Source organism: Varroa jacobsoni, unplaced genomic scaffold, assembly GCF_002532875.2.
Source record: "Varroa jacobsoni isolate VJ856 unplaced genomic scaffold, vjacob_1.0 scaffold_748, whole genome shotgun sequence".
Taxonomy (NCBI): Eukaryota; Metazoa; Arthropoda; class Arachnida; order Mesostigmata; family Varroidae; genus Varroa; species Varroa jacobsoni.
In genome coordinates this window covers 1-26,999 of record NW_019213650.1, presented here as the reverse complement: position 1 = coordinate 26,999, position 26,999 = coordinate 1, and the positions used below count along the sequence as shown (strand labels likewise).

Genomic DNA, 26,999 nt, shown 5'->3' with positions numbered 1-26,999 from the left:
TGGCAAGTGGACTATTCTTGTTTAGCAGAACTGTACGTTAGTATATGTAACACTCTGGTGATGGGCGAGCGTTCCATGATATGTTCGGTATCGTCAACAATCTGATACGAAACGTTTTGGTTGGTAGTGCCATTTGTGACATTGAATCTGTCGTGGCTAGGCAAAGTACCATCGTATAGTTTCGTGAACTCTGGTGAAGATCGGGATCTTTGCGTATCGTCTTCTCGGTTGTCTATTGTTTTGCTAAATTACATTGTGCCAATGGCGTATCGATGCGTCAATACCTCAACGGTAATAACTTGACAAGTATTTTTTTATACTTGTATCGTAGAACAGTTTTTCGCTATAAGTGAGGCAATTGATAGGACTGCTAATGGAATAGGGATTTTTTTCTAGATCGTACCAATAAAACCCACTAGAATCTACTAACGGATCTTCGGTGATTAGTGACTCTTTTCCTTCATCTTCTGTATGCGTGCGTCTACCAATATCAAAGACGGCTCGTTATTTTCGGGAGGCTGTTTTCTGTTTAGATCGAGTAACAATAACAGGAGCATGATACGCCTGGAATCAAGTGAGAGTTGTACGGACATTCGGGCATTGCGTGATCGCCTGCGAAGTGCCAAGATGCAGCTCAGCTCCCAACAACAACAACAGCAGAGCCAGCATCAATCTTCGAACAGTTTCGGCCAACAGCATTCGAGCTTGACGAGCGGCCTGGGTAAGATAGAATACAGACAGGATGGCCTGTGCGCGTCATTTAAATAGAGCTGGCTGGGGTAGTCCTAGTGGCACCCCATTAAGGCCGGGCAACATAACGACGACGAGAGCTAAACGCCAAATTGTCGCGCTACTAAATACTACATATAATAAAATAGAAATTCTCTGTTCTGCTGCTCTTTTTTTCGCTTCGTGGACTTTTCGCGCTGAACGAATGTGTGACTAGCCGTAGAAATTAATAGTCGTAGAAAGGAATATCTCCTTTCAGAACTCGTCTTTTGTTCGTGACCTTTGTTCTGTTATAGTGATGAGTGAATGGCAAAGCACCGACAGTATTGCATCGCGTATATTGTATTGTGCCTATGGCGTGTACAAGCCGGGTAGAAACGTTATATTTTAAAACGTTACTGCACAATCTTCTAACTATTAAATCGACTGTGAGAGATCGAGTTCTGCATGTTATAAAATCCTCAGTCGTCTATCTACTACAACTAAATATCTATCGTGTTTAAATTCTGTTTTTTTGACTACTATAATAATAACAGCAAAATGTGTGCTATTTAAATCGTCCTATAGAAAATGCCGAGGTTTCCTCGATTCCGAATTTCGGAGTCGTAAATTTGTCAACAATTTCTGTTCCTTTATCACCTTTTCAATCATCAGTGTCATATTATTAAGGGCACTTAGCGGTGCTCGTGAACGGAACCATGGACATTACTCATCATTTTGTTTTAAGCAGCGTAAACCGTTTGTTGTTCTTTTCGTATATGTTTTTTCCTTGGTCTTTGGATAAAGAGCTTGAAGGATTACAAATGCCGCCACTTGCACCAGCTGGAGCAAACGTTCGACGGCTCACTGAAAGCAACAACGAAAGCTGTTTCTGAAATGGGTAGGTGGCGTCGCAGAACGATGACGAGCGTCCGTTGTGGCTGGTAACGTTGACTCGCGGAAGCGTGGTAGCCAGACAAGGCAAGACATACGAGTAAGCGGCGTATACGGCGGGGCCGTCCACTGACATAGGCGTAGAGGAACGGCCCTGGCAAGTCGTCTAGGTGGGCAACGTCCTACTCGTTTTTTCTGAGAATCATCGTGTCTGGAATATTCGGTATCTGTTTGGAATCGTGTGGGTTTTTGTGATCCTGCCTTCCTTTGCTAGTTTTACCATTGGGGTCAGTTTTTGCATTCAGATTACGCCAGCTGATAAATCCGCCTGCTCACATGAAATTATTTCTATTGAGACACACGTTTTGAATTGTACTTCGACCTGTTGTACTCTGCATATTCCTATAGCCATTCTGCATAACGTTTACGTGAACGTGGACGGCTATTTTAAAAGCAACATGGCCATCGAGCTGCGAAGCTGTTGAGTCGTTCGTCTGCCTGGCGATTCCGATGAATTTGAATTATTAAAATCGCCAGATATTTCCGTTACAGTTTGCAAGCGCCGGTCAATCCATTAAAGACGTTTTCTCAACGATACGTATATCTTTCGCCAAGTGATTCTCTGCACACAAGGCACTACCGATGACACTTATAGACAGGGCAGATAGAAACGAGGGTCTAACGTCGCTTGCATAATAACATCCAACGGGCTCTTATGTTTAGTAGTTAGTGATCGTGATCAGATTTGGAAGTGGAGAAGCACAGAGATGAGACTTCAACAAACACAACACTCCAGCTGTGATGAACCAGGCTTGACAGGGAACATGCTTTGTCTGTAGGAGCGTCTGCTAGACGCTACATTGTATCGTTGGCAGACCTGCGACGTTTTGGCCGTTGTCGACACTGGCGCCGGCGGTGATAACCGTAGTCTACAAAGGCATTTTCGGAGAAGCCGCCTGAGCAGTGTAAAAACAGATGAACTCAAACATATCTTCAGGCAAGGTCTCGTTCGATAGAATATGTTCACACCTTTCGAATACAGGTTCGGTGCTAAGCGTGGCCGTGACCTGACTGTCAGCGTCGGTGCTGTTACTTTTTCGGTGTGCTTCCTGTATCAGTGTTTCCCTAGGAGCTCAATATTCTGAGGCTACCCCATCTTTTGTGGTGCTTACTGGCCTGTATTTGCGTCACCTAAACGCATTTGCTCATATATCGGATATTCGTTTTTTGTCGGTGATGTTTCCAACTATACGGCTGCATTCGAGTCAATGATGACAGCATAATGTCGCCGATCGTCGATGCTGTAGTTAATACTGATAATGTTAGGATGTGCCGCAACAGGAGTGCCGGCAGCGGCGGCGGTGACAGCAACAACGGCAGCAGCCCTTACGAGGAATCAAGCCTGAATAAACTACTCTACTGATACCGGTTTTTGAGAAGGACACACAAACCGACGACTGTTGCGATGGCGGAGAGTGTTTGAAGCAAGATCTAACGCACGAAGTCTCAACAAGATAGTACAACAAATGGCAGCGGACAGCAGGCTATAGGCGTCGGTGCGATGTAATATAGAAGAAGAGGGTGTGCGCACAATGACGGCAATAACGTCTTGCAGCTGTTTCCAAGCGACCATAAATGTCACGGTGGATCAGTGGTCGTAGTCGAAGCCGAAACGTTGTCGAAGAAACAGCAGCAGGTCAAGGAGCTACGACGAGGGACTAGGAACAAGGAACAGTTGGCAACAAGTGTACACACACACACAGCACTGCTCGCCGATAGTAAATAAAGGCAGACAGATTAAGGTACAGACATATACAGATACTCACAGATCGATTCGAGCTCAAGGAAGTAACGACAGATTATGCCAGCCAGCGTAAGACAACAGTAGGAACGACAGCAACAGTAGCAAATCCGCTGCTCGCAGCGGTGGTACGCAATAAGCACGAAGTATCGAACGCCCCCTTTCATCATAGGCCACAGTATAACAGCACATAGCCGACAGCGATCGCGCGTAGAAGCACGACAGGACAACGAGCGAAATATACCTCGGCATCGCACAGGGAGATCTCCTTTCTACCCTAGCCTACTGTGACCACGGATGGCTGCGACAGCTACAGCCACTAGATGTACTATAAATGTGAAAACAACAACAAAATAATAGCGCCGTCGACGCCCGCCATTGCTGCTGTGACCGCTAAAACGAACGTCTGAGGTCAATACAGACAAATCAGACAATGAGCCAGCGCCACAACGGCTATGGCGGCAAAACGATGAACGGTTCAATTGTGTGCTGAACCTAGTTGTTGTAACGAACTAGCAGTCGTAGTGCTACTGTCCAATGGTGCTAAAGAAAGCGACGGCGGTAATGGAAATCTGGTCGACGCGACACGCTAGGATACGTCGGGCGCAAAATACCGCTCAAGTGCTTGAATTGACGGCTGAATAGTTTGTCAGTTGTCACACGAATGTCAGTCCGATGTTCAATGCAGTGCAGGGTCCATCCACATGGCTGTCATGGTTAGTTCTTGAAAGTATGCTAGATCATAGTGGTACCCTGCTAATGGATTGCTGATCCGCTCCGATCAAAACATGCCAAACAAGCGACGATGACTTGTTAGCGAAAACGTTAAGTGCTCATAACAAATCAGGCTTGACGATCTTGTTATTACCGACGAAGCTGAGTGATTTCGACGAATCTAGAACGGTTAAAGATACAATAGTGACGGTGATGGGGGAAGTTTTTGCCGAGTGCATATGTATGTAAACTCTTTTCTGGTGTGTACGTGTGATTGTTTTGTAATACATCGTGTTTATGCAGAGCTGATCATGTACGCGTGTGTGTCCATTATGATTTCATTCGTCACACTTTGATTGTAGTGCTGGTCAAAATGACAGTGCCCTTCAGCTCTTGCATAGCCTTTGAATACGGATAGTATTGCCGTTTTAAAATGAAATACAAAACGATGAAGACTGAGTCGCTGCGATTGTCAATCATACTCACGTCGTCATGTTGAATAATAAATGTCAAAAAATGCCATTTCTCATTTCACCCGTCTGCACTTCAGTAGCTGAAGTTAGAAGTAACTCGATTTTGGGGGCAACTTTCGCAATCAACCCACTTTGTATTGTACACGTAAATACCGATGCGGTGCACTGTTGTCCAAACAGCGCACTATAGACCGTAGACTTAGAATCTTTTTGATCGACCGATCCAAATGTAACTAGGGGTTCGTCCAAGTCACTGCAGAAACTATCTGCTGTTTCGTTAACATCTATTAATTCCACTTACTTTGGCCTCAACTTACCTTGTACAGGAATCGCATCACGTCCAACCATGTATTCTGTTTGAAATGCCGTTCCTCCAGCGGAAAAACCTCTTACGCAAACCTGTAAAACGAATAGAACTGTTTATTTAACCTGTAATCAGACCAATTGATTCTACATCTGTACTACATTCGGATAGTCTCAGTAGTTAGCTGTCAACTTGCGGCTCGCTCCTGCAACCCTACAGATATCTTTAGCAAGGTCCGCGATGAACAGAAACTACCCGCGAAGAACTAAATACCCGATCCAGGCAGAATTTCTGCAGTCTAATTGCTCTTCATATCCAGGTCGTCTACGGCATTGCAGTCTTAACGCTGGCTATCCGGATACATTTGCACTATCGCCGTCTCCGTGTGACTAAACATGCAATAGTTGCATAGTTGAATTGAAGAAAGCTTGTTCCAAGCCAAAAACGTCATCGTCATCTTTAGACCACCACTGCTGGCTGCTGTTCTTTGTGTCAATCATTTATTTCTCATAGTATTGAAGTGCGAGTATGACATGATGGCATACGATCGAAAACTGACATTGATGCAGAGACGTTGTCGGCGCCGGCTGTCAAGCGCCAGGCGCCGATGCGGCTAGCCTTTATTGCTTAGATACCTTTAGCCACCGTGAACTCACTTAAATTTGTGACTGTTTCCAAAGAGTTTAAACGGACATTTGTCACGACGGCGTAAGTCGATGCGGTGTTATTGGCCAACTGTGGGATTGCTTCGTAGCGTATATGTTATAATGATAATTTTTATGTATAAGTAGTGGTTTTGACGATGATAGCTTCCAGCGTTTCATTTGCTTGGACGCTCTCAGCATATTTTGCTAAGATTTAGCCTGCCTGCCTGCCTGCCTGCCAGTCAGCCGATCAAAGTTTTTTGCGCTTATAAGTGAGTTCACTGTAGGTCTGCTATGTTACCTATTTATCTAGTAATGCACCGCTTTCGCTACTGCTTCGAAAGTAGAAGCTATTTTTCTGCTGTTATCGTCGTCGGTGTGGCCGACGACGGCGAGCGTAAATTTTAGTTCTATTGAATAGCAAAGATGTCATGATTGCTTCAAGCATGCGTCTGCTAATGAAGAACAGCTAGTGCGGAAAGCAAACTGTTTCTTTCTACATATTTTAACGTTTTCTTCTGTGATCGTATCTGTCTCTATCCGATTACAGGGTCGTTGTCAGCCAGTGGAGGCATTTGGGCACAGGCACAAAAACGTCAGTTCCCTTCGTACGCTACAACACCGAGAAAATATGGAGGGTGTAAGTGTCCTATTCTGGGCTTAATCTCTGCTAGTTAGAATTTAGAACGCTAGCTTGTACTGTCATTACTAGCCAGAAATATATTTCAATTTAGTTAACTGTTTCTTGTTTTTGTTGGTTCATGTCAAAAATTATATCTGTTTGCAGCAATGTCAAGGTCGGCGAGTATGGGTAGTCTTAACAATCCGGGAATGTACGCGGCTCCAGCAGTTAGCGGAGGCCAAAACGATCAGCTGGTGGGAGCCAACGGCCTAGGGCCAGGTGGACCTTTGGGAGGCATCCATCGAGCCCCCTCGGCCCACTCTTTACGCAGGGGAAACACCAACCTCACCAAAGTCAGGTAGACATACAAGGTCGATGTTATACAATGGCTGGTTGCAATCCGACGACAACAAATCATGAATACTTTCCATTTTCGTTCTACGTAGAATGTTCGGTTTAACGTTTTCACGAGATCGATGTCATTGTACTCGAGCTCCTATTGGTAGTGTAACAGACGTTTGTGTAACATAGTATTGTTTTCTGCTAAAGGCTATGCGATATAATCCATGACAGTATATACTAGTTTCATAGGCGCAGCACTCAGTCTATAGGTCATATCAGAAGTTCTCTACCTTTGTTTTTATAAGTGGCCTTTTTTTCTACTTTTTGCCGGTTTTTTAGGTCCTCATCAGCACTAAACCGAAACTCGTTAATAAACAAGCACCTTGTGTCACCTGAATCTGACAGCGATTCTGACTCAGAAAGCACCACGCTGAGTGACGCCGTCACGCATAGGTAAGCGTTTTAGAGTGTTGTCCTGTTATTATACATATAAAAGAAAATACAATTCTGATATACCATAGAAATGATCTATCGATAGACGCCTAATTTTCGATAAAGCTTCTCTTAAGAGCACCCGCCACAAAAAATATCAATTTTTTTAATTATATTTTTTAGGTATATTTTTAGTTATATATAGTACGTAGGCGATCCATGAAGGCTCTGCAAGCGAGTAGGTGCATAACTCTGAATCTATTTATAGCAAATGAATGTTTCGTTAGATATATAGTCTGTCTTTAGCTTATCTAAGTAATTTTTCTTTATTTTTTCGTTCATAATCAATTATGGCCATCTGCCAATGCCGAAACAAGCAAAACATGTATGTAGCTACAAAAAAAAGGGCATCAGACCGGCCCTCGCTCTACGGTCACTTGAATCTATATTATCTGTGAATAAAACATAGCAGTTGGCCTACCATAATGCTAGTAAAATTGGGATAAAGAAAAGGTTACTTGAGCACGTCTATTTGTTAATTAATTAACATTGCGATTGTATTGTAACTCCGGGAAACAATTTATTCTACTGGGTGCAGCATACAATAAATAGGCGAAAGTATGACATCGCGACTCTCTGGCGTTGCGCAAACGTAACAGGACTAGATAACGACGAACGGTCTCGCGTTGAACGGGCGAAGACGTGGGTTGTGATGCAAATGTACCAGTTACCAGATAAATATCTCCTAGAAAATAGGACCGATAGGTTCCATTTGCCACTCCTTGATGTCTAACAATCCACATAGACTATGGACGCGAGGAAGAAATATTCAATCAATGATTTGTTTTTCTTTCATGTTTTAATGCGTATGTATTCAACTGTCCACAGGTAATTCCTGGGGATATATAATGATATCGTCATATCTTTTTTTGTCTACCAGCATTCTAAAACTAGGGATCATTGACCTTTGTACACTATTGACGCAATATATCTATAATTACGTCAGTGCATTAGTAGACATCTATTGCAGACATTCAACAAGTGTTTATGCGCAATTGTTCCTTGGTCTAGGCACTCTTTGAGCCGAAGTTTCAGCCGGCAGAGCCAGGTGGGGCTCGTGACACCACATAGCGGCCAGCAGCTGAATCCACAACAGCATCAACAGCAATCGCAGCGAGGGCAATTCACGCTTCCACGAAGGTATGTCTTAGCTAAATAAATGTGGGCTCATATACACATAGAGCATACGCGGAAGGATAGCGACTTTATATGGCATTGGGCAATGATTTGCAGTCACCTAAGTAGGCGATTAGCTATTTCCATTGTGTTCCGTGTATTCAAAGAAGTTGCGAAGCGTCAACATGTATGGTTGTCTATTGTATATCCATTGACACCGAAGTAAATGCTACATTTACATCCGAATAGTTACAGAACACGCAACGGGCTGAACTTTTAAGTGCCGTTCGCAGAGGCGTCGTGGTTCGTGTCCTGCAAACAACCGCTTGTTAGCAAGAAAAAAAAACAATCATTTCCAGTTCAGGATCTGCAATTAGCGTGTGCATAATTCAGCGTACGATGGGCACAAGCGTTGTACGCATGACGGGCATCAGTAGCTATCCAGTATTCTTTTCTATGAACCTGTGGGGCGAGTTAGAAATTTCGAGATACGCCACCATCACCATGACGGTTGCGTCAATGTGTGGGAGGCGCCAGACAAACGGAGACGCTAATGTCAACCGAATCAAGCTAAAAGACTGGCTGAATCATCAACCTTATTGTTGTTTTCGCATCACTATATGGCGACATCATTTACTCCATGTAATATAACAATTGCTTTTTGACGATGCGTTTTGTCTTGCCGATTGCTACAGCTGTAGCTGATTATTTTCGCTTTCAGTCAATTACTTCGTTCCATTTGAACGATCCGTTTGTTTAGTACAACATTATTTACGTTGTTTCATCGTTACAAGAGTTTAATATTGTTGTACATGGACGTGTACGTACTTGTGACGGTCGTGACCACCGTGTGACGCGAGGTTACACAACGTCGTAGCTTAGTTGTGAAGTAAGGTCATTTACAATCGCTCATTCAACGGTCGTGGGCATACCAGGGGTCACTTCGTGGTGAACTGCCCATTAATCTAATTAATGCTCAGGCTCGCCAAGGACGTCGTATACGAAAGCCAAAAAACCAAAAGGAACAACAGTCTATTAATGGCAACACTAATCTATATATTCGGATAACCGCCGCTGAAACATTAATTTTAGGCTTAAATTAGCAGAGGGCACAAACTGTACGTATACAAAATCAGATTAGTGATCATTCACTCGATTGGTATCGATAAAAAAGCTGTCATAGGAACATACAAACGATGGTCGCTTTTACGCGCTGTTCTATTCCATGGCTATATAATTTCATTACTAGGTCATTATCGTTGCTGGTCTATCCGTGAGGCTTTTGTCGCGACTACCCATTTTTTGTTTGGCATTTACATGTCTCTTAGATATAGCAGCAACGCAAACCATGGCGAGGGTCCGCGCGCACTCGTCGAACCCATGCCTCAGGCCTTATCGCAGGTGGCAGTCGGCCACCAGCCGCTGTCACAGGAACTTTGTGACCGCGTCGCCGAAGATTTGAAGCGCGTCACCAGACAGGCGATTCAACTGTTCCATAGGGTCACACTTAATATGGAGCTGCCGCTGTCAGCGAAATCGACAATGACGCAGACTCTCGCCAGTTCTGTTCTGCAGGCCCAGCAGCACCTGAGCCTAGCGGCACCTCCACCGCCAATGAATCCAATGACGCACGCCATGCTGGCGCAGCAACAGGCCATGATAGGCCATCAGAATCACGCGCATTCCACGGCTCAGCATTCACAGCCACCACTGCCACAGCAGCAGACCCCGAACGTTACTCTGGGTGAGTACAATACACAGTGCACTGCTTAATTTGAGAAACTCATCTAAGCAGCAGATGTATCCCCGAACGGCATTGTTTTTTTATAAGCAATGACACAGACTTGGCGTCAAAATTTAGTAGTCGGGTAATAACATTGTACACTTAAGAACCTTAAAACTACTAATGGCCACAAAAAAAACTCATATAAGAAAATGTCTGTTTTACATTGTTACAGATGCTTCAGCATTGTCTATGTTACTTGGAGGTGCTGCGGCCTCGGGAGCCAACGCAGGCGCCGACCCCTCAGCCGGCAATCATTCGATCAACAGTGTCCTTCAGCAGTACACGCAACACATTCTGAAAATGGTGGAGGAGAAAATTAGCCAGGCTAAACCCGATCCTGGCGCCAAATAACTCAGGATGGCATGCATCATCGAGAATCTACTCTATGGTAATAGAGTGGTGATATCGTTTCAAGGAATACACTATTGATGAGTATCAATTTTAATATCGTTAAGCTGTATCATCTATGTGGACAGATTTCGACAAAATGTACCATCCGCAAGAAATAACCGCTTCATCTTTGGCGCATGCCTCTGGGTCGATTTAGACCATCTGGGCAAGACCCGCCCTGCTTCCCTTCCCCCCTCCGAAAGCCAAACACCCGACGTCGATAATGATCAAAGACAAAGTACTTCTTTACATCTTTTTACACATACTTTTATAGATATTCCGCTGGAATTTTTACGCGACTTTCAAAACAAACTGAAAGACGTGCAACTGCTAACTAACCGATTGATACGTTCGAAGAAGTTCTAGCGTAGCGTTTCCGCAGACGCGAACGACTTCCTATGGCCACAGAAGCAGTAAATGGCATACAGGAGCAAAAAAGCCAATGACGTCTTTCTGTATGGTCATACCAAGGTACAGATTGAGGTAAACTCGTAGTTCCGGTTGAAACTCTTGTTAAAGACGAGAGGTCAAATAGACTCATCTATTGCAAACCATTTTCTCTAAAAATCGTTGACTATGCCGCAAAGCCTGTACGTTTACGAAGACAGTAGCTTACCATGTAGGTAAGGAGAATCGGACATGGTAATTGGCCATTTGTAGGCACAGCTTTATTTGTCATGGGCTGCGTACAGCATAGGTTGGGTTATGACAACAAATGGTCCAGTAGCTTCTGGCGCAAAACAGATGACGAATGAACGAACGAACGCGAAGACAGACACTATGCTATATATATAATGACTTCTAGCTCTTGTACATAGCGGACAATGGGACGTGCCATAGCCGCCACCCTGTCTGACATCACCTGTTTAGTGAACCAACAAGAAAAGAGCATCATTATTAACTACGAAATGACGACGATCGTAACGATACCGAACGAAAATAACATGATTACCAGCTATATTAATAAACATATACGTAAAGTAGAGGTTACACAATGGACTGATGCAGCTGGAAAGTTGGTCTCGTCCGAAGCTATTTGGGTTACTGTTGTGTTACAATGCCCCACTGGTAGCGCGAAAAGGTGCAATTTTTTTCGTGTTTTTCTTCAGCATTCGATGGTAAATATTAACGGAACGTTAGTTAGAAAGACATATCACGCACAGAAGTCTGTTTTGTAGGCCTACGTATGCAAGCATGTTAGCTCGTATCGATTGATGGCCGCTGTCAGCCGAACTAACTGTCCATCAACAAATCAATCGCTCGCGGGAGTCGCTAGATTTTACCATCAACTATCTTCACATAGTAATACCTCATTCCACTCGAACCTTTCATACCCGCTGTATCCTGATGCTGCTTGTAATGCAAAAAAGTATTCAAATATATATGACTGCCAAAACAAGACGGTGCATATTCGGGAAAAAAGTCCAAGTCGCAAGAAGCACAACACAGCACTTTGTACAGGGGTTTTATGGAGGTAATTTAATTGTAAGCGATGTGTTAGGTGCACTGTTCCTGTGAGAAGAACGCGCAGTCGTGTTTTGTAAAAAACAAAAAAAACTAACCGTACACACATTACGATAGTTCGATGAGAAGAAACTGACGAGGAAACAATCCGACTAATGATTAATAACTGATAAGTCTGTATGACGTCTATCAACGACGGATGGCAGCTCGTCACCTCTCGGCGCTTGGTAATTAGTTAATTGATAAAATTACTGTTATAATAATAATAATAATAATTATCTAGCTATAATTATTGTTGTTATTGTAACTATACTGTCGTTAACAATATCGTCGTACAGGGAAGAATTTGCACTTCTTTTTGTATCAAGAAAGGTATCTAGATACGTTACATATGTATTCTTCACAGGATCATAAAATGTGAAATAAATGCTTTAGAATGATTAAAGAAAAACACATATACATTCGTATGTGAAAATAACGTGTGTTCTTATTGTTGCTTCACTGATTGATGAAATGATTTTGGCACCAAAATCTGGTGTCCGTTCGTCTAGCAGACGATTAACAACTAAGATTAATTGATCGATAACAGGTAGGGAAAATGGTAATCGCTCGTCATGTCGCTCAGTATGACAAGCATGCATACATCTCATCATTCGGTTCGATCCGGTCAGATTTCTTGGAACTTCAAAATATTCATTCGGATAGCGCCACTCAAGATTTCTGGCGCTGCCAGCTTGCAGTATGCTTCGGACAATCCCAACGGAGTTCCGTTTTAGCCTGTAGGGGAGCGTGCCGCATAGTCTTTGTGGAACTTCGAAAAAAGACATTTTAAACTTGCAACGTTGAGTAACAGCAAGTGAAGAGCTATGGTGAACTTCCATATATTTCAAAGTTTGTATCCAGGCTCAAGGCACGTGCACGATGAATAAGTGCCGTATGATAATCTGACCGAGTATCAAACACAAGAACGTAAAGCCGCCAGCCTCTCATCGCTCTGGCGTCACAGCAGCGACTCATTCTTGCGTCGAGTTGTAATTTGTGTTGAAAAATGGATCTTCGACTAAATGGCGTACTTTTACGTGACTCGGCGAGGGCGGCTGAACTGATGCGATATGTACGACTTCCATCATAACTTAGAGACAGGTTACATCACGTCGTGAATCTTCCTTCGTTGACGGCTGAAATATACAGTCAACAAGTTCGCATAATGTCTCCAAAGTAAATGAACAATGGTACGTTCGATAGGAAGGAATTACAATAGCAAATTATGCTACTTACAGCTGGAGGCTCTACCACGTGCATCAGGAATTATTCCAACATGCTATTTTTTTTTTTTTTTAAATATCGACAGCTTGGTTATAGGAAAATTATTCTGATTTTAAGCCGACGTCAAAATTTTCCGACCCCGGTTTTCAATAGCAAATGTTACAGTACATTTTCTCCCCAAACAGCTATATATAATTATTAATTAATGGTGCGTACTTCGATTGAAAGTCCAAAAATGAAGATTGTGAAAAAAATTCTAAAAGCTAGACGTCAGCTTGTTAGGTACTGCGCTGAACGTACTGCTGAACGATCAGATTGTTTATTCCAGTAGAACAATGTATCTCTCTGTTCGTCGTCCCTTTGTCATCTGGTTCATTTCTATGAAGATGTCAATGAACCGTTCATCTGTATAACGGATAAGCAACTATTGGTATATACAACTTATGTTTGAGGCCGCTTCTATTGCCCAATATGAAACGCAATAAGCAGACGTTCCGCAGTATGTTATAAAGGCTTAATACTTCCAGTAAATATATGCTAGACGCAAAAATTTCTCGACTGAGTACAACATTTATATAGATAGAAATTTTTAACTTTCCTTAGGAAAATCCCCATCTAGAAAGTGTCAATACTACCAATAGCTACAAACCATAACAGGCAGAGAGTTCACCTTTGATAATAGATTGCTGCCTGTTGGGTCGTATGCTTGGCATGGTCATGGAGCTGGGCGTCTGCACAGTTTGTTCATGTTTAGGTGTTTTTTTTTTATCACACCATAAGGACTTTCAACTTCGAACAATTTTCTTGACAAAATCACGCCGTACATCTCCGGTCGCACAAGATGGCTAATTTATTTCTTTCTTTTTAGACGTGCTCCGTATCGCATAGCAAAAACGCTTCGCCATGATCCATGTTTGTCATCTGTTTTATGTTAGATGCCACGTTATGTGTCACGAGGGCTTTCTGCGTATTTCATGTCATTTACAATCTACTCACCCTTTTTTTCTGTGTTCATTTCTATCCTACTCTCGCGCATGAGCGCAATCGAACTGGAAAAATTGCCCCATCAAATCATAAGACCAACTATCGTGGCACAAAAAATTTATTTCGAAAACTCTCACCATGGTATTACTATTGAAGCACATAAAATACGGTCTGTGTTATCCAATCGAAGTGGGTAGTTCGCAGAAGCACGACAGTAGACAGCTAATTTTTTAAGACTATTTTTTTTTATTTGGCATTTGCTTTTTTATGAGGTACAACGGGGCAGTAACCAAGGGCTAGCATAGATGAAAATTCCATCGAACAGAGGCAGGTGGTGCCTGCATCGTTCGCAAAGACTATAAGATAGAAGTTATTGTCAACCTGTGTCAACTCATATAAGGTATTGCTTGTTCATGTTTTTCAATGAAGTCATTCAGTAGGATCCTTTCTTAGCTCTGTCGTTGCTTCGATATTTGGGCTCTAATGTGTCGGTCGTACGGAAAGAGCGAGACAATGGTATTGTTCTACAGCCTACGAGTCATCGGTATTTCCTGTTCGTAACGCATACCATGTTCTCCGAACCAGCCCTGATCTGATACGAATGTTTCCGATCAGTGGTAGCTGTCTACAGTTATAGGAATTCGATTGCGATATTCAATGAACCTGGTGCGATTGATGGATGGTAATTTTAGGGTAGTATCCGGGTTAGGCCTATGCGAAGAATGTCAGCGTACAATGAGATTGATGTTTAGCAAAGGCGCGTCCAATAACGCGTGGCGACATTACGCCAGCTACCATTCGGTATTGACTACGAGAGCGCAAATAGGGTAGGCCGTCCTTATAGCTTTGCACACTTTCTGAAACCTCTCTCTGCCCTGAGAGTGTTCCGTTAACGTCTTGTTCTATATTTTAATTGTAAATATATAGTAATTTATGCGTAATTTTGCGCTTGCACTGTACCATTGAGACCTTCATCAATTGTACAAAGGAATAGAAGACGATATTTTGAATTTCCCGCCCTTATTCAACTCATGGAGATCTTTGCAGTTATATCAAAAGCTTGTTATATGTTTGTTGAATAAAACTGGTTATTGAAACTGCAAGTATCCTTTAATGCTGCCTCCTACATATGCTATCATCTGATCTTTGTGTTCTGCTGATGTAAAATGTGCGGCTATAACAGTTTACATGCATATTTAGTTCCGTGAACGAAAGTTAGCATTATATGCTTGCGTACATATAATGAGTTCTTCGGTTTGGTCTAGGAATGAAAAAAAAAAATATTGTATTTCTCCTACAAGTAAAAGAATATATAGTATTTGCACGATTCACAAGAAACGTGCGCTATACATAAAAATGAGACAAATGACTTACTAGAGTATATCATAGCTCTATGCACCTTGTATCCTTATATAACCTTTGAAACGCTGCACTTACGATCTGTCGCGGAACTACTGTAACAGAGCTTCAGATAATTTTGCGGTTTAAGACAATCTTTTTTAGCAACAAAGATTTGATCTTTATTCTATAAACGCAATACTTCCTATTTGACTGTTTCTGATAAAAAATGATTTCATTGCGTGCCAGCAGATACCTTTGATGACATGAAGCTCTTCAGCTCAGATTTCGCGTTTGGCGTTGATTTTCAACGGGATACCATTACAAGCTACAGTGGGATGAAGGAAACGAAAGAAGGTTGCGCGAAGGAAGGGAAATCGTTCGATGTTGCCCGCCGTAGCCTGCGGCGAACCCGAGCGGGCCAACTACGAGAAAAGCAGGGAAAGTCGATATTGTCTCTATGCTGAAGACGTCTCATTCCAGTCGATTTAGCTGGAGCACAACAATGTACAGCTTAGCCTGGACCAGTCATATTCCCTGCGAACTTCCCCCTACTAACTTCCGCAGGAGGGAAGGCCTTACGTAGGAAAAGCTCTTTTAGACGACTTTTGGTCGGTTTTGCGGCTTGTGCTTGGTATTACACTTTGTGTATAACTTTGTGCGGTGAACTTGGTATTACATACTGAATGAAGATGGAGCACGGAATGCTAGTCTTGCCTGCTCGTTTACTGTACAAGAGTATTACTGAATTGGTAGGCGTCGCTAGTGAGCCCTGTGTATTTAGGTGGCGACCTCTTTAATCAATAAATAGAGGCACTGAGCAGTACAAATTGTTGAAAATTAACGTACATTCCTTCAATGGCTTAGTGTAGAAAACTGAAGTATTTGTGTACTGTGTAGCCTGTTCTATATAATGAAAATGAAACATATATAGCAGATCGTGTCCGGAAACTACCGTTGAGTTGTGCCAGTTACTTGTTTTTTTACATTTTTACATTTACCTACATTACATTTTACAGTTTTTACATTTACTTACTTTTATTAGCACACAGCATAAAACACCAGATTGAAACTAGAGTTTACCAACACTGAAATTAAGACAGCGTTCTAACTGTTATACTAAATAGAAGCAACATTTTTTAGACGAATTCCGAAGCGAAACGTAACTCTTAATCAGCAATAAGGAATCACTGACGTAGAAATGGTGTGGTTTTTTATCCGGCGTTTACTCTGGTTAAGCAATACTTGATTCAAGAAAGCTCTCACTTCGAGTATACGGATGCCAGTTAATAACTATCACTTCTAGCTTACTAACTTAGAGCTAACACAATCTTTGCCTTCCTTCGTCTCGAAGATAAACACTGAACGCAACTTTAGAATGAAGACCAAGAGTTGTCTCAGACTCAGGACATAAACCAGCCTTTGCTGCATAAAGCGGCGAACACTGCACAAAGGCGCTGTTCCTTGTCATCCGTTAAGTTCTCGCGTCGCTAAGCATTGTATGTTAAATGGTCGTTGGCAAAAAAAAAAGTAGATAATTGGTAATATATACGGCAGTGAACACTCTTCTAAGTTTTTATTTTCATGGTCCTAGATAAACTTAAGTTGAAGTGTAAGTACTTATCGAGTACTTAAAATGGTATAACTAGTCCAAAAACAGAACTACTACTAATAGCGCTATTGTAGATGTTTACTTAGGCGAAGATTAATAAACATTCATTAAATTTTATTTATCCAAATTAATTTAACCAAAATAATTAATAGAAGAATTGATATATAAGACCGTCGAAATTTAATGATAACCGGTATTGCATACCTTCCAGTGCTATCGCACTTAAAACATCAAGATCAGTCGAAATGCTACCGTTTCTTGGTGATTTTTCACTGTTACACGTACACACACTGTTCCATATCAATTTAACCTAGGACTCAAGCACCGGACCTATTCGATGAACCTTCTTCTATGCTAACTTACTAGACGTATGTCCGTCGACGTGCAAGTACCTCTCGTTAGACCTCAGGCCACGGTATCTTCTTATAACATAGTGACTTATGTACAATTATAAGCGTGTCTAAGGAGTGGTATATTTAATTAGTGAGTGACCTTTGTTACAACAATACCGCGGTGCTGACATGGTTCTATTGCCACGGGTTTCGTTACTTTTATCGACTACTCTGCCTCGTAAGAGAAAAGCCGAACTCGTTTGAGCGAACGTATCTATTATATTTATGTGTCTTGAGTACAAATGTATTTGTAACAATTGCCAGGTACGATTCTTTTTCTCCACGTTCATGTGCAGGGCCTCTGGCTTCATTGGCAACTGTTGCAGAAGGCTAGTTCATTATCGTACGACATTACTTAGAGCCCTTCTCTTTGGAACGGAAAGGCCAAATATGGTCTGCCCTCTGATAATTGGCAAAATCACATATTGGCCATATCGGTATTGTAAATGTATGGATATATGCTGGGCCCAACCCCCATCATCATGTTCAACTCTATTAGTCTAGGAAAAAAAAACTAAACCGGTAGTATTCATAGGCTTGGAATGATATTATGCCACTATATGCTCATCAGTTATACAGAACGATATATTTACGCGATCTATAAAAACGGTCTTAATCCTTAAAGAGAGGGCCACGGTCAGATAGTCATACGAAACGTTTCATCATATATCACCGTGACGGTGTGAGGAAAAATTGTATCCAGATTTGTATTTACCTTTAGTTTTTTCTGTCCGTTTGCTATCCTCGACATTTTCTTTATTCTCTTTATGTGTCTACCATTACCACTATCACGTTTAGCGCAATGATGATCATCACGACTTCGTTGGTGCGCTAAATTCCTAGATTCAACCCCTTTCATGTTTTTCTTGGATTTTGTTGTTCGTTTAGCCCAAACAGAGAGCATAAGGACAAACTAACTTCCTAATGCACACCATTAGTAAGGTCCTACTAAAAGGATCGCGTCATCTCTGGCAAAGCTAATGATCTGAGAGGAAACTGCATTGTCGCGGTTCAGCCTTTGGAGTTTCGGCGGCTTTTTTACGCCTGGCCCCTTCGTCTTATTCCTTGCTTTCTCCGCTTCTCGTTAACATTTTTCGAAAACCTAGGCGGCATCACCAATATTCAATGAAGGTTGGGTCTAAGTCCGACGTCACAGACCTCAAGCTGAGAGCTATGCAGCTGCGGCGTACAGGGCGATATAGTTGGCCGTAGGCAGAATGCTATGTCAGTCAACTGAACGTGACAGAATGGAAACGATACAAGTCCATTTTGGGGCGAAACGGGATGGAACGGCTGGCAAGTCGGCTAGTGTTAGAAAATCCTAAATGGCTGGCGTCTGTTCAACGTCGCCGGCAGCCGAGCGGAGCGGGCGCACGCTTGCATTGTAGACGAGGGACCACTACCCGCGGGACATTGCGCGGCGCAGAACTTGTATAACGCTGACGACGACAATGAACGGGCCGAAGTTTTCCTGGAGTCTCGTTGCCCTTGACAGTGAAACTAGGTCAGGCGTGCTCACACTCTACGGTTGCGTGAGACCAAGCGAACGCTATGCGGCCCAGGGGAAACGAACTAGGCAACGAGATGGGAATTGATATTAGCATCGCTTGCCCTAACCCTAAGCATATGGTACAGCGTCTATTTACTATTGTCGTGGCCCACGCTGACAAGAATGGGAACAGCATCAGGGTCTGCAAAGGTCCGCATGTGCCCGAGGTCGTCGCCTGAGGGAAACAACCTATATTTGGCTGACCGACGTGTTGTGCCAGATACGAAGCAGCAGTGCACGCGTAGGCAGCAGTGCACCGGTGAACCAGGCTGAGGAGGCCAGGGCGGTGCGCTGGTAGATTGTATGACGTTGCGTCGCAAACTACGAAAGAACGACCGGGACGAGAACAGCATAAGCCGTCAGTCTGTCATCGGCGACTGAAACAACATTGGAGTAATAGAGTAAGATCGGGCTGGGTTGGGACTATAGCTTCAGCTGTTACCATTGTTAATACTACCTCCCTGGCCAGGTTCACGCCACATGACAAGCTACTGCTGGTAATTCGCTGCTACGTCACATGGATAGACCTCGACGTACGGGATCGCTCGCTTTCTCACTGCCACTGGAGCAATGTACAGAGACGACGACGCAACGAGATGAATTAGTGAAACAGCGATAAGCGCGGTTAGCACGGACGGGATGGACGCGCAATGTCAGGTATATAAACACACATGTGTTTCTGTAAATCAAATGAGGGGAGTGATTAAACAAATTGCTAGTTCCAGTTGAACCTGGTCAAAACATGGTCACAGGTGGAACCAGGTGCGAAATAACTACTGCACTTAGAAAATACCAGGTAAAATTCACCCCATAAATTCTTGCAACCAGTTTTCGCGCCTGGCTGTTACTGCGTAATATAATAAAGCTGTCTGTTTAGTGGGGGGTTTTAATCAGTAACAATTGCATATTATTAGTCTGATAAAACGATCCCATGATAACGTTATTAAATAAGCCTCTCGTATTGTTACAGTTTGTTTAAATAAGCCTGACAAACGTATATTTTTGATGGTTTATTCGTCCGATACATATATATTGAGAAGAAATTTCTATCTCGGAGTAGACGAGGAGTACGGATTCGCTCAATGGACCATGTCTCTCAAGGGACTCTTTCAAGAATTTCCTCGTACTCGGTGAAGTCATTTTGCTTTACAAATTTTTTTTAAGGAAAAAGTAAGGTCAAACTTACTTTGCTACATCAGCTGCGTAGAGACTCGTTCAGGCCAAAAGTTGATCACGAATTTTTTGAGTGAATTTCCATTTAGTAGTTTGCACGAGGTTGAATTAAATCTGAATTGGGAAGCTAACTGCAGGCTTCAAGGGAGAACATCGCTATAATGGTATATGGCACCAACAGGAGTTCCTATTTCTTAGATATAACGCATTGAGGTCTAGGGATAGCCTATATTAGCTTGATATCGACTTTAATATCTACCTTAAAAATCTATTGTTAAAGATTTATCTTGCTTGTTTAGATATGTATTCCTCACGTTATAGCATAATTAACTGACTATCATATTTTCCATATCGCTCTGTACCGTTGTGTCTTTATTCCTACTCCTGTTTTGAATATAATTATATTATAATATAATTAAGTTCATAAATATCTTGTCGTTTAGCGAGTGAATTACATATTTTTTCATATTCTTAATAGTATCTGATACTGATTCTATACTCCTGCTTGCATTTGTCCGATTAGTTCTCTAATAAATCATCGTTGACTTTATCGTTTAGTATCTGCCGTATTTCTCGTAATTTAACTTGCTTGCAGTATTCTAGTTTGTGATTCTTGAGTCTCCAATTGACTTTTTGTGTGCAAACATTATCTCTCAGAAAACTGTCGCCTAGGCCAATGTCCTGAGACTAACATGCTTCTACTACTATTACTACTACAGCTGCTGCCCACGCTTGAGTTTCTAGAGCGACTCTATTTTGAAATTGATTCATTATAGGCCCTTTGTAACCATGATTCTATGAGATACGGACATAGCAATACTTCGATCCATCCGGTACAATTATACAATATAGTTGCGTCTTATAGTTTTCACTAGATACAATATGTCTTATATAAACGCTCAATATAGTTTAAAGCTCGGTCGGCACTGAGGCTACAAGCGTTTCGCTGAGCGATGGAAATAAGGAATCGCTACTTCGGATCCCGCCGACGACGCTCAAGTGACGCAAATTCCAGATGAATTAGTGGATTGTAAAACATTTCATTACCGTATATCTTCATGGTCACTAAATCATATACTTTTACTTTATTTTCAAGAGTTTATTGTAGCTACTCACGAATTTCTAATATCTTCTTTATGGCTATATTTTCTGCCTATAGGAATGGAGTCTTTATTTCGTTAAATCTACCCTCCTACGCTAAATCTTTTATTTTGTTTAATGGTGGAAATAGATATCCATTACGTATTTACTCTTGTGAATATCGGCCGTTCAATGAGGTCGTTAATCTAACGTTAATGCCGTATCGTGTGTGTTCTGCTGGGTGGCTCACTTTGCCATAGTACCCATTACGTTAATAGTAAATTAGCGTTTTTCTTTCATTTTGGGTACGGTTACTTTATTTATCTTCTTGACTACATTCGCACCATCTTCATTCTTTGGCCGTTTTCGGTGCCCCTTTTATTGTAGGCTTTAGCCATCTTTATTGTGCAATAAGCACGGCCTAACAAAATCTCTGCGGTAACGGACAGCTAATTAGTCAGTAGTTTTACCAGACAGGGCGTCTCTTAGCCCCACGTTTTGCTAGCATCAGACCGCAGGTCTCGTTTTGTCTTCGATCGGTTCTATTCGCTTTTTCAGTATATCCCATGTAGGAATTATAAAATGGCGGTTATGTTGCATTCAATGTATAGCCTTTGGTTTTAAGCTTTTAAATTCTGCTAGCACCCTGTGTACACATTTTACTCTTCATACCGCCTGTAATCGTCCGAGAAAATAAGTCGCTTGGTCCTTGTCAAATTTTGTGTTTTGCTCATATCAGCTTAGTAAAAATTATTCGGGTCTCCTTTCAAGTTGACTTTCGAGCATCAAAGTAACAGCAAAGGCTCTTTTCGCCGTTGCTGTTACAACAGATAAGCCACGTATTGTAATTTTCATTGTTTTTACCTCTAAGATAAAATATATCAATGATAGCTTCGAAAAAAGAACTCTTCATAGCATTTTATTTATAGAAGCTGATCTTCCATCAGCAAAATGAGCTAATATCCTGCCTATGATATTTTAGGCGTCCAAGATTTCTAAGGCCTGACCATTTTCACGGTTTTTGCCTATATGTACTTCTATAAATGGCATACACAATTTTTTAGCCCAGCATATTGTATGCATCAAGAATTAAGAAAAAAAAGAAAAAGATTTTTTTGCTATGATTTACTTACAGATCTGGTGAGAAAAATCAACTGAAGAAAAAGATTATGTAATTTTGTCCGTGCGAGGCTGTGTCGTCAATTCGTAACAAAAACAAATGGCTCGACTTGCCTAAGATTGAGATGTCGGGTAGAAAAACCCAATTTTTACGGCTTAAGTCTGTTTCTCGCAATACGCACACTCACAAGCTTTGTTGAACGCTTCGCCCTTCCGCTAGGTATGAATGTAAATTTTATGACGAACGCCTTTTGGCATAAAGTCGATATCACTTTCAAAAATCAATGGACGAACCTTGTCATCTTTGAGCATTAGGCTTACTCGATTACGATTCGGTAACGTGTCTTTTATGTTTAATAGCCAAAGCCATAAAAGTGGCTTCGGTTGAAATGTAAAGCTGAATTAAGCAGTCCAACCCGGTTGGACTGCTTTATGAAGGGAACACACCTACATATTTTATTTATTAGATGTGTGTATATCTGCATGCACGTATCTATCGCGCAAGAAAATATCTGGGCATGCAATAAGATTCCTGTCACTTCAAAAAGCTTCATGTGACCGTTTGGGATCAGAAAGTTTTGAAAGCCAACCATGCTGGAAGACAGGATCGGACCCTTAATTTGCGATGTATTCTTTGGAAGTAGACACTGGCACGTGCCTCCCCAGATGAGGTTATCTGACGTCCTTGTCAGCTACGGGATATCCTTTTGTTTCACACATGTCTGAGATACAGCGGAATCTAATCAGCGAGATTTAATTTAACCTATGCTATATATATACACGTTGGAGAAAAAATTCAAGTAAAAGAGACATTGACAGCTTGAGGTAGATACTTCTGATAGCATCGAACTTTTCGTCCTGCAGAGCTTCTCGACCTATTCGTGCTACACGTGTGCCTCGGCCACGCGGTGTCTGGTGCATTTAGTTATTCATTTCTGTGCTTACCCCTTATATCAAGCAAATCGCCAGGGTGACAGGTTGCAGTATGCCAGAAAGTACTATCACCCCGACTATCAAGAGTCATGAATGAAATGGCATGAGTCTAAAGCTTGAAAAGGAAAGCGTCCATCGCGACAAAGCGATACGTAAATCGTCATGTTAGAAGGGTTAAATTGTGATTATGCTTGTTCAATCATGGCGCTTAAGTTTCCAAATAGTCATTCGATCTTTCATTGCCGTTATTATCATTATCGGAAAAGTGTAAACAATAGAAGTTGTATTTTAACGCCTATTCTAACTGATAAACTTTCTGGTAACCGTTGTTATTGTCGAGTCAATAGGATTGTCTTTGGTTTAGGGCAGGAACCTTGTATATTAAAAGCTAAGAGGTTTCATCTGGTAACGTTTAGCCATTTAGATTTATAATATCAATTGCAAAACAAAGCACAGATAAAAAAAAAAAGCTCGAAATTCAGGAGTTGCTAGGAAAGCTGAAGGGATGTAGGTGTTACAGGTAGTTTGCAGTAGATTATTTAGCAGAATTAACCTGTCCTAGGATCCAATTATTTTAATGAAACAGTGTAGATACAATTTCTGTTTGCTGTTGCCAATGGGGAATTTCTTATCAGGCGCGTCTCAAGAACGGAAAGAAGCTGAACTAGTCGTCCGCGCTAACGTAGTCTCGCTTCCCTAAAATAAAGTATTGCGCAAGGATCGTACAATTACTACCTACTACATTTAAGTCTGCGTCCGGTTTCCTTCGTGGTGTATTTGCCGTATTATAAACATTGTAATCATCTCTAATAATTTTATCGAAATGGATTTCATTATCAATACCTTAGAAATGTTGAAAACGTTGATTCGATCCAGAACGATTGATACTGGCGATAAAAGTGACGGATCTGCTAGGCATTCTGCATCGTACAGAGTAATTGCCTTCAGTAAATTTCCTGGGAAAAAAAAAAAAAAAGTGAAATTTTGTCTCTTTTCGTCATTTTCGTTTGTTGGAAGTGCCTTTTTTACGAAATTTGTGTAAAAAAACCTCCAAACACCTATTTCAAAAATAATAAAAAGCATATAGTAATAAATTACGTAGTTGTTAAGGGCAAACAATTATAAATGTGGACAAGAAACGTGTCTGCCTATAAGAAATCCCATTTCAAAATGTCCCGGTAAAGTTGGTATGAAATTGGCCTTACGCTCTGGTCATGTAGTTTCTTATTGAAATCGAATCGACACCTTCACTTCAGAGGGAAATCAACGACCAGACGCATTTTTCAATTTTCCGTCCAGAGACAGACCGAAAGTGAGCGTTATCAAAGTGTAGTCGAAACACAAATTTTGAACGTGGATTTTAAGGCTGGATAATCAATTTCTCTTTCTCTTCTATAGTTCAAGTATATGTCAAATAATAAGCCGATCTGGCTCGAGGTAGGAGTTCATACGCTTCAGAGAAAATACTGAAACGCGTAGATTGACTCGAAACATTTTGTAGATACGTATACGTACCAGAACGTACGTTTAAGAAATATTCTCAAAAAGAACCTTTTAATCGTTACCCACAAAACGTTTTCAATGTCCTGTTAAAAAACAACCCTAGTCCTAACCAAGTTTAGAGCTATTACAATAGAATCGCTTATTTGAAAAAAGGAAAGCAATGCCTAAACGCTAATTCTGATGCTGGAACGAATTCGCGAATTTGAAGCTTTTTTTGTGTCATGCTAAACAACGCTATGTTTATTTTATTTAAAAAAGTACCCGTTCAATATTGTAGAATTTTCCCTGTGTATAGCCTATTTGCCATGCGACAATTTGACGATGAAAGACCGCGTTGAGGTACACTTAAACATGAGATAGATGATGGGCCGTCCCATGTGCTACTCCGGGACAGGAGGGGAAAAACCGGTGGCTTGCTAATATTTTATCGGTGCCTTTTCGTTTCGTAATGCCGAAACTATGAGCCCAACTATTCATTTACGTAGAGAGAAAGAGAAATTTTCCTTGACCATAGCCATACAGACTTGGACCGGATCTATTTTTGTATATTCGGCAAGAGGGACTTCTTAAAACCTAAAAGGCAAACAGACCCGTTTTTGCTAAAATTTTTGTCTGCCATTGCAGATCAGTAAACTGTCAATCATGTGATATTCTACGAGGCAGAAGAAGGAGTCGACTACATAGAGGAACAGAAACGTCTAAGCAAGCGTATCTTTTCGCACAGATCAGATCTTTCTTGTGCGAAGTCCGCCGAGGCCATCCGTTGAGTAATGTCCTTTGCCCAAGTTTGCCCCAAAAACATTGCGCAACCGTAGACCCATTGCAACCTTGTCGCCATTTGCTCGAAGAACCTTACAGATCTCATATGTTGTACAGATATGAGTCCTGTAATCGCTATCAGAAAATATTAGGCAGATGTTATACTGCCATGAATGTAAGAAGGTCTGCTAATTCGTTTACAAATGCAGGCTAAGTTTATTTAAAAATCATCTGATTTCGGCCTACGATTAGGTTAAGCGACATAGATTGAAAGTGGTTACTACAAAGGCTATATTGCCTTATCTGTATAGATCGTGAGATCTATTCGGATCGTCAAATGCATGCGAACGTTCTCCTTTTACCTTGCTTTAAACTATCAGATTGAATAAATCGGTCCTTTTTATACATAAATTAGTCGTTCTTTAAAATAAACGCTACTATAAGTTACGCCATACGCACTTTCTGTTTGTATCATGATGGCTTATTCGCTGATCATGTCATATAACCTACACGAGGATGAGTTCGAAGTTTGAAGCTAAAGTCGGCACAGCTTTTCGTGTTTGGCCAGTTACTTCAATTTGCGTGAGGTGCAAGCGTATGTTGGTGCGCGATCAATGAGACTTTTGTCACATTGTAAACTACCATAGAGGTTGCAATCTATTAAATATCCAATCACCCTTCAAGAGTTCAGTGAACGTTCTCGGTTTTTAATATTGAATGGTGCATGAGACACCTCTCTACATTAACACAGCCGAGTAAGTGACTTTTAAATATAAATGACAGGTCATACGCTTTTTTGTGTGTGAGGAGACTCACAGAAAGTGAATTTTCTTTCCTGTTTAGCGATGGTCTTTGTGGCTAATATACATTTATTTGGGTGCGCTGCGTTCATGATAGCCATGAACATCCGGCCATTGACGGCTCAATTTGCAACGTTGGTAAATGGTTACTATGGCTATGATTATCGTCGCGTTTCATGTGACTGGAAGCCCAGATAGGTCCACCAAAACCCATCTTGGTTGCATTTTGTAATAAAGACTAGTTTTTGATGCTACACCGAGGGGTTAATTCCGAGAACTTTTCACATAGTAATCATAGCCGAAAAGGTTGAGAAAAAACAAAAACGTAATTTTGGTCATAAAGCTTCTAGGGTTTGTCGCCTATTAATAACCGAATAAATCGGTTATTTTTAGGTCCATCCTCTGGCGCCTGTTGGTGGCTTCGTATTAGCCACTGCCATCACAGCCAGGCTTCACTCATAAGACTGGTTTACTAAGTCGTATATTACAGTCGTATGGCCCTATTGCTTTATAGCTAATGATTTTTTGCCTGTGTTCATCGTTAAAATAGGATTACTCTCAGCGATCGACACTTTAGGTTGGGTTTAGAAAACAATGAGTATGACTCGACAAAGAAAATTACCATGATCTAAATTTCTTTAGGTAAAAAGAACGTGGTTTGCACAGTAATTGTGTCACCCCCTCTTATGATATGTAAAATGAGAACTAAAAAAGAAAGATTATTTCCTGTTGTATTCTGCT

General features: G+C 41.5%; 1 protein-coding gene across 6 annotated transcripts in view; it reads left to right on the top strand.

Annotated features, from left to right (window-relative positions):
• The window catches only part of Wdr62 (WD repeat domain 62), a 71,524-nt gene extending 59,296 nt beyond the window's left edge, over positions 1 to 12,228 (top strand). For 4 of the 6 annotated variants that reach the window (XM_022838139.2, XM_022838137.2, XM_022838142.2 and 1 more), the window contains 7 exons: positions 497 to 721; positions 6,089 to 6,178; positions 6,326 to 6,518; positions 6,842 to 6,955; positions 8,006 to 8,134; positions 9,439 to 9,854; positions 10,069 to 12,228. In XM_022838139.2, the coding sequence (XP_022693874.1) occupies positions 497 to 721; positions 6,089 to 6,178; positions 6,326 to 6,518; positions 6,842 to 6,955; positions 8,006 to 8,134; positions 9,439 to 9,854; positions 10,069 to 10,247 (1,346 nt within the window). In that variant the 3' untranslated portion in view covers positions 10,248 to 12,228. The remainder of the gene's footprint in view (positions 1 to 496; positions 722 to 6,088; positions 6,179 to 6,325; positions 6,519 to 6,841; positions 6,956 to 8,005; positions 8,135 to 9,438; positions 9,855 to 10,068) is intronic. The other 2 variants (XM_022838138.2, XM_022838143.2) reach the window with 2 other exon arrangements.
• The last annotated feature ends 14,771 nt before the right edge of the window (positions 12,229 to 26,999 follow it).